This window comes from Morone saxatilis, unplaced genomic scaffold, assembly GCF_004916995.1.
Source record: "Morone saxatilis isolate NCDOM2014 unplaced genomic scaffold, NCSU_SB_2.0 Contig4, whole genome shotgun sequence".
Classification (NCBI taxonomy): Eukaryota; Metazoa; Chordata; class Actinopteri; family Moronidae; genus Morone; species Morone saxatilis.
In genome coordinates, this window is record NW_023339984.1 from 7,271,294 (window position 1) to 7,279,591 (window position 8,298).

The window sequence follows — 8,298 nt, forward strand, 5'->3', positions numbered from 1 at the left end:
GACAAAGTAGCCACTTCAAAAGTGTTTTCTGTGGTTTTACACAGCACTTGCTGTTACAAACCAACCCAAATGATTGAAATCTGAAATGTCAATATCAAATAATATTAAGATCTTGAGTTTCATCAGTATCACCTGAATCAGTAAAAATACAGTTGCAAACTGCTTTAAAATCTACATTTTGTTGAACTGTGGTTGTTTCATCTATGTATGATATGAAATCTGGGTTGCCTGTGTCACCTGGGAGCTTAAAAATGACAAAGCAGAGATAAAATGATCCTGGCAGATATCAAATACTGCATACTGGATGTTTGGAGATTTGAGTACAAGTGCTCTGACAGACATGGGCTTCACAATAGTGTTATACAGTTTTTATGAGCAGGCTACTTTTAAGTTTAGATGATTACTGTTCAAAGTGAGAAAAGAGAGTGATATGTGGAGTTAGGATTCTCGCTATCAGTCAATTTATTTTTCTGTCTTTGTATTTCTTATGGCTCATACATCTGAATCACGCTGGATCTAGGCCAAAAACAGACCTAGTCTCACTGAGGCGCCAAGTTAAGGCATTCTCTAGGAGAGTGTGTGTTCCTACATCTTCCTGAGGAGACCACCCCTCCTTTCCCTATCCTTAACCTCCCCCTCCCTCCCCCCACTTTCTCACCATAATATAGTTTTCATCTCACCTCTGAGATTAAACCCATCTCTCCCCGTCCACTCTGGCAAACGCCATTTTGAGAATGAAATTGGTTACATCAATAGCAGCGCTATCACCTTAGCTATTGCCTTCCCTTTATATTCCTCCAGTGAAACGTGACTGACCTCCACCACCACCCCCACATTTCTCACAAAACGCAGGGCTAAGCGTCAACATATGGGATTGGCCTTGTCGGCTGACTCTAACTGGGAACAGTGGGGTGAAGGGAAAGAGGGGGATTACCTGTATTTATTTGATCCACTCATGGCAGAAGGTTTCTCCTAACTAGGTTCTGAGCACGCTGGAAGCTTGAGCTAGTTCAGCGCTATGGATGAAGACTGCTTTGACTCTGTGAGAATTCTTGTACAGGAGCTTTATAACATCTAGTTACAGTGGATCAGTTTTGATATGCTGTGTCAAAGGCCCACCTCAGAGAAAATGGACAGGTCAGAGAAGTGTCTCTGGAGAATCATGAAAGAGGATGAAGCAATGAGTTTTGAGATGATAATGGTTTTTCTGTTGGTTGAGGTGCTTTATTAATCATTAATCATTTGATATGTTTGAAATCTTAAATGTGGATAGGTGGACGTTCTTGTAATTGTTACAATCAACTCCCTGGTCTGAGTGTTTATTGTGGTAATGCAAGGCCAACATACATTTTGTACTGTTGTATCTTGATGTTTAAATTTGAGTTTAGGGTTTGTCTCCAAAATATCAGCCCCAAAAGCCTGTGGGTTTTTCTATTTGCGCTTGTCCCTACCTCAATGGGAGCCTTGATTTTCCTTTCACAGTGAAATGCTCAAATATCTAGTTTATTTCTCTCTTTGCTCACCTCGCTCCTCGCTCACTAAACACAGGAGCGACACCGTGAGCCAGCCAACCAAATGGAAAATCCAAAAGAAATCAGTAGCGATTTACACAAGGACTTGGCTGGGTGGGATTCATTTGCCTGGTGACATTTCCAGAGAAGTACCTTTCGAAGCCAATGTGGTTTAATGTACCTTTAGCTTTTCGTCTCATTGATTTGGCCCTTGGTTAATATATCGGATTCTTGTGTGTTGAGGCAGTCAATACGTGGTTTCTGATGAGCCGCGTTGTGTATAGATTGAATTTCCACACTGGTTCATCATGCTAGCAGTACTTGGAAATCAGATTTTCACCTTTTGTTTAGCCCCACACAAGTCATTGGTGTGGTAAGTAATGTGGCCGGCACTCACTTTGTGTAAAAAAAGTAGCTTTGATGCCCCAAATCAATATTTGTTAATCATAAAAAAATGCCTCCCTGCTGTTTGGAAATTGAATTTTTTTGGGAGCACTTGAGAGAAACGAAAGTGAACGAGCAGCGCAGCCAGCGCTTGAAGCTAATTTTCAGTTAACATGCAACTGGTCATTAGGCTTCAGCTCTCGGGAGCCAAAGGTCAATAATTGCATCTGGAGGAAAAATCTTTTAACCAAACGGTGGAAGCCTTTTGTGTTGAAGCATTAAGTAGAAAGTTCCCCTGTAATTGCATTCGTTGTTAAGGATTGCCTGAGCGGAGGATGAAAAATGAGCTCTGCCATGATTACTTCTGCACTAAGTTGCTGTCTAACGTAACTCTGGCCATCACACACTGACAGCCTCCTCATTTTGATTGACCTCATGCTCCCTGCCACCAAACCCCAAAACAGACTCCCTTTGTTTGAGTGTCTGTCTCTTTTCTTAACTCATTTGTCTTCTATTAAAGGTATGAGTACAGCCGGTGCTGGAACTCAATTGGTTATCAAATGATATATTATAATCTGCCATATATTTACTCAATTAGTCGATGTAGGATTGTATTGTCTATAAGACACAATTGACAATTATAATATCCCAGAGGCCAAGGTGACATCTTCAAATGTCTTGTTTAATGTGACCAAGAATTGCATAGTGTCACATTTGTGTAGCTGAAATCCCAGAATGATTAGTATTATTGTTGAAAATTAACTTAAAACAATTCGCTGATTATTGAAAAAGTTTATGTCAGCTCTACATGTAAACATGCAGAACAAGAGTATTAATCAGTTCTGACACAGGTGTGTGAAAGCACTCCAAATAGTTCTTCTCAAGTTTCGCTGCGATAAAGAAATGACAGTTTTGCAAATTGTTCTATCTCTCTCATCAGTGTGTGTGTGGGTTTTTTTGCCCCATGGGCTTGGACTGTTGTTAATGGCCCATCTCTCCCATTCTGTCTCGAGCAGCCCCAGAGACCCTGATGCGAGCCCTGGAGTTGCTGAACTACCTGGCAGCACTCAATGACGACGGTGACCTGACGGAGCTGGGCTCCATGATGGCAGAGTTCCCCCTGGACCCCCAGCTGGCCAAGATGGTCATCGCCAGCTGTGAATTCAACTGTTCAAACGAGGTCCTCTCCATCACTGCCATGTTGTCAGGTAATGCTCAGGGCTGGCCCACTGTGTGGGTTTGAGCTGCTACTCTTTCCATTTCCTGTGCTCACGGAGCGTGCTTCAGTAACGACCAATGAGCTTGAAGGAAATATACAGAGCAGCTTCTTTATCCCTTATGTGTGTTTGCATTCTTTGAACCCTCTTTTTATTTTAGTTGTGTTGAAATGAGGAATTGAATTGCTTAATTAGAGTTGTTTTAGGTATTGTTAAACATATTGTATGCCCTCATTAACAAATGTTTACTTACAGTTGACTTAATCTGTATGAATAATAGATAGACCCCGGGGGTTAAAATCTACTTAGAATAAGTTTAATGTATACCTACTGAACTTACCTACAAGGCAAGCAGAGGATAAAGTCAGTGGTGTCAGCTATTATTTGTGTGGAAGGGGGAAAATACATGTCTGTACAAAATGTATAGGTGTAGCTGGAGCGGCACCAGCATGCTACAGCAGTAATTGCACTTTAGGCTTGCCAAAGCAGAATGCTGCTCATTGAGATGAATCTTGGCGCCTTTGAAGGGAGTGCGAGGGTCTTTGAGAGCGGGGAAATGGATTTAACTAGCTGTTTGGACGTGGTGTGCACTTAAAGCAGGTGTTTCAGGATGGCAGGTTTTTGCTGAGTTCATTAGAGTAAGCAGCAAAAGTACACCTGAGAACGGTGCCGCCACAGCAGCCGACCACGAGGCTCAATAAACGCAGCTTTTACCCATTAAAGCCGCAATCGAGCAGGTTTGACGTTAAGCAACTCAGAGAGAGTTCACAGAGGGGAGACGGCAGAACCAGAGTCCTCTGGGTAAACTCCACTGTTTAATCTTGCCTCAGTGTCAGGTCTATAAGACAGAATGCCTGTTTGGACTGGGTGTCATATATTTGCTTGTATAAAGCCACACTGTAGCGCATCAGGATGGAGAAACCCATCCGTATCCCCTTCTCTTTGACCCTCCTCCTTTCCTTTTCCACCACAATACAGTGTGCCCTGTGAAGTGCTCTGTGCCTCTCTTTGAGCTGAGGCCTTGTTCCTCTCTGTGGGATTTGCTTAACTTATCCCTATGGGCGGCTGTGTTGGGGCCTATACCAACCTTGTTTAGTCCCACAGTGCTTCGTCCGTCCCACGGAGGCTAAGAAGGTTGCCGACGAGTCCAAGATGCGCTTCGCCCACATCGACGGCGACCACATGACGCTGCTCAACGTCTACCATGCCTTTAAACAAAGTGAGCGGCCACTGCACACTGGTTTCACCAAATGGTTTCACCTCGTCCTCATTTGTCCCTTAACTCTAAACTGTGCTCCTCTCACACAGACCACGAGTCCACTCAGTGGTGCTATGAAAATTTCGTCAACTACCGCTCGCTGATGTCAGCAGACAACGTGCGGCAACAGTTGTCCAGGATCATGGACCGCTTCAACCTGCCGCGGCGGAGCACCGAGTTCAGCAGCAGAGACTATTACACCAACATCCGCCGGGCGCTGGTCACTGGATTCTTCATGCAGGTCAGTCACATCAGGGTCTCTAAGTCAAGTTTTGGGCTTGCTACCTGTAGCTATTTAATGTCCTATTGCTTTGTTTATAATGTTATACATCGTTTTACTTCCTTTTTTGTTGGTCCGTTATGTGTGCAGTCTTTATTTTCAGCCCCACTGCTATTGTTCTGATGCTCACAGCCCTTGTTGAGTTTGATCATTTGAAAATTAGTGTTTTTGTGCATAACTTAGTATTTGACTAAAAATTCAGCTGAGATCACCCCCTTTAAAGTACACACGGACACACAGAGCTGCGCTGTTTTAAACACATAAAAGAAACCTAGTCAATTTGCTCCTCGCTCAAGGAAACAAATGGCATTTAGCAAGAAGCCATTTCCAGGGCTACCTGAAACAAGCAACCTGACAAGTTGAATTATGGTGTTAATATTTAGATATTTGTCAACATTAACCTTTATCTTGGAGACAAATTTGCGGCTCATGTTGGAGCTTTCACAGCATTAGAGATCATGTCTTTGTTGGTAAAGGCCTTTATTGAGACTGATTGCCTTAGTTAATCACAACAGCCACTGCATTTTTACCTAGTACCTACAAAGTAGAGAAAAATCACTCACTCCCCAAGTTTGCCTTCAACGTCCGGCTGCTTTTTTATCAAAATATTAGTATTTGAGGTTTTAATTGATCTCTATAGTTAATCTATAGTCTATAGAAATTAAGTAAAGCACCTATAAAGGGGGGCTATATGTGTTTGTTTTTTTCGTCTTTCTGCGTGAACTCGATTTCAGAGTGTTAGTTACTGAAAGTGACACTCTTGTCTCTCTGTGGTGTGACCAGATCGCTCACCTGGAGCGCACCGGCCATTACCTCACAGTGAAGGACAACCAGGTCGTACAGCTGCACCCCTCCACTGTGCTGGACCACAAGCCGGAGTGGGTGCTTTACAACGAGTTTGTGCTCACCACCAAGAATTACATCCGCACATGCACGGACATCAAACCAGAGTGGTAAGTTTCAGTTGTTGCTACATTTTTAATAGAAATATTTACATAAAAAATTTGGTTTTATTTTATACTTTTTTTCACATGAACACTTAATTGTTTCTGTCTGGGATAGTGCAGTCGGATGCCTGTGTGTGTGAAATACCCTGAATTTCTGCACACAATCACAAAAAATCATTTTTTTCTTCAAAATGGCTTCAGAGATCCATTTTTCTTTTGAATTGCTTGTGTTTCTGTGTGTGTCCACACACATCTGTTAAGCTTGTTGTTAGAGGAAATCTTTAAAAAATATAAAATATCCAATACATTCTGGTCTTCTGAAATTGGGTACAAATCCTACACAGTTCACCCAGTATGAATAGAAATACCCAAATGGGCAACACACACCGGCAGCGTATGACACACGTCAACACCCACACCTGTTGTTTTGCGTGGAAACACCAACAGCATCTTGAAGCCCATTGTTGTGTCAGAATACATCACTGTCCTATTTCTTACGCGTGTCTACACAGGAGCAGCTTCAGTGCTCAATATATGTCTATACAGGATGCATTCAGACACAGTATTGAGTGTAGGTCACTTGGGTTTAGAGTCTAATAGTGTACACAAACATTGTGGTTACTAGGCCTGTCACAATAATTACATTATCGACTTATTGTATGATATATACGATATGTAATTATCTCCTGTCACAATATCCACTTGAATGGTGCAGAAATCTTAGCCCACATGATGCCAGTGACATAAAATGGTCTTAAAATGACAATAATATTCTTAATAATAACTATTTCTGGGGCAATATATAGTCCAACCAAGGTAGTTATGGTGATGGGCCTCGCAGTTGCGCCCATACAACTTAAGATAACAGACCGGAAGCATAAAAAAACCAATGCGGGTCTCAGCATATAGCTTTAGTGAAACAGAGCCTTTACACGGCCTATGTACACAGCTGACTGATTTAAAATAGAAGCACGTCTGTTCTGTCAGGCTCGTGTGAGACAGACGGCTGAAACACTTTGTGTAGACACACCTTTGGCGTCCACATGCATCCGTGAATCAGGAAAGTGGGGGAGACACGAAGGGGGGGAGGGAGAGGTATGCCATGCAACAAAGGTCCCCAGAATCAAGGTCCAGGGTATCGATCGTTATGTGACATGAGCAGACTCTACCCTACCCACTTTTGTGTTTGTACCGCACATCCAGGGCAGCAGTTATGCAGTGCTACGTGACATGGAGTGTGTTGCACACTTTAATGAAGCTAAAAGTTAGAATTTTGCCCTTGTATGTGTTGTTTCTAATGCAGTGTGCTGGGACTAAACAACCAGCCCAAACCTAAAAAAGTCAATCAGTTTTAACATCTTAGGGCTAATGACAATAAAACAAAGGCCTCCCCAGTGCAGGCTTGTTTTCACACACTTGAACTGCAATAAGCCTGCTACCTGTGTTTCTCTTCCCCCCTCTGTGACCTTGTACAATTAAGTATCAGATTTGTTGAGATTGCTTTGGTAGTCACTGTGTGAATATGGAAGAACAGCGTTCTCCCACAAGTAAACACCGGAGACAATTTTTGTGACTAATGTTTACTTGCTTTCTTTCCTAGGCTGGTGAAAATTGCCCCGCAGTACTACCAGATGAGTAACTTCCCCCAGTGTGAAGCAAAGAGACAGTTGGAGCGTATCATTGCAAAACTCTCATCCAAGGAATACACCCAGTACTAAAAAGGTCTGCATGTGCTGCAACGGCATCCTCAGTGTCTGTACAAAGGAAAATCTGAACTCATATGAGCGGTCTCTATTTTTTTTAATTTCACCAACAACCTCATTTTGAATTCTATTTTTGTCTCACTGTGTGTAATGTATTTTCATGTTTGATGATGAATTGTGTTCTGTTAACCGTTCGAGGCCACCTTGCGTCTTCTTTTTTGAATCCAAGGGGGTTGAGCACTACTAGAAATGTACTGTAAATGACTGGTTGGCAGGAATTTAGTCATTAACCATTTCTGTTCAAAGCATGATATTTCATGTCAAATTTCAACATTCCTCTCTAAGACATCCATACTAAGTCACAGCAGGGGATTCTTGGCTGTTGTTTTGCTTCTACTGCTGGAACGACATTAGTCCACGGAGAGAAGCTTTTGATCAAACGTAATTTATACTGTGTTTTGATGCGGGCATAATGTATTGTCCTCTTGTCATGGAGATACTAAGAGCGGCACTCTGGTCACATTTCCTGTCACTGTTCAACTTAATAAAAATGACTTTGTAATAAAACATTTTTCCAGTGTCAGCATTAAAATAACAGGATAATCTGTGCATAAACTTTTCACTTAACTCTAACACACACACACACACGCAGGCACTGAGCAATCACGTTTTGACCTGCCAAATCCAGCTCGTTTCCTGGCTCTTCAGGGAAGTTAAATCTTCTTACTGGGATATTGATAGCTTCAGAAACAGTTGGAGTGAGGGAGAATGTTAATTACAAATGTTTCGGAACAAGATCAGTGTGAAATCCCTGCTGTGCTGGAGCCTGTTCTAGCTGTACTGCTTTGTGTCAGAGCCTCTCTTATGTGGAAGGTAAAGCCTGCAGTTGGGAGAAGCATGAATTCTGAGCACCGCAGTGATGTAAAATATCGCCAAAATAATGGTCAGCGACATAGCTTGAACACGTATTTAGTTTTACGATAGTCGAACCACGACTG

At 42.3% G+C, this 8,298-nt stretch overlaps 1 protein-coding gene across 3 annotated transcripts in view; it reads left to right on the forward strand.

Moving 5' to 3' along the window:
* Window positions 1-7,867, forward strand: part of dhx15 (DEAH (Asp-Glu-Ala-His) box helicase 15) — a 24,344-nt gene extending 16,477 nt beyond the window's left edge. For 2 of the 3 annotated variants that reach the window (XM_035675312.1, XM_035675311.1), the window contains exons 10-14: window positions 2,912-3,103; window positions 4,209-4,331; window positions 4,421-4,611; window positions 5,434-5,603; window positions 7,198-7,867. In XM_035675312.1, the coding sequence (XP_035531205.1) occupies window positions 2,912-3,103; window positions 4,209-4,331; window positions 4,421-4,611; window positions 5,434-5,603; window positions 7,198-7,315 (794 nt within the window). In that variant the 3' untranslated portion in view covers window positions 7,316-7,867. Of the gene's footprint in view, window positions 1-2,911; window positions 3,104-4,090; window positions 4,332-4,420; window positions 4,612-5,433; window positions 5,604-7,197 lie in introns of those variants that run through there. The other variant, XR_004797216.1, reaches the window with a different exon arrangement.
* The last annotated feature ends 431 nt before the right edge of the window (window positions 7,868-8,298 follow it).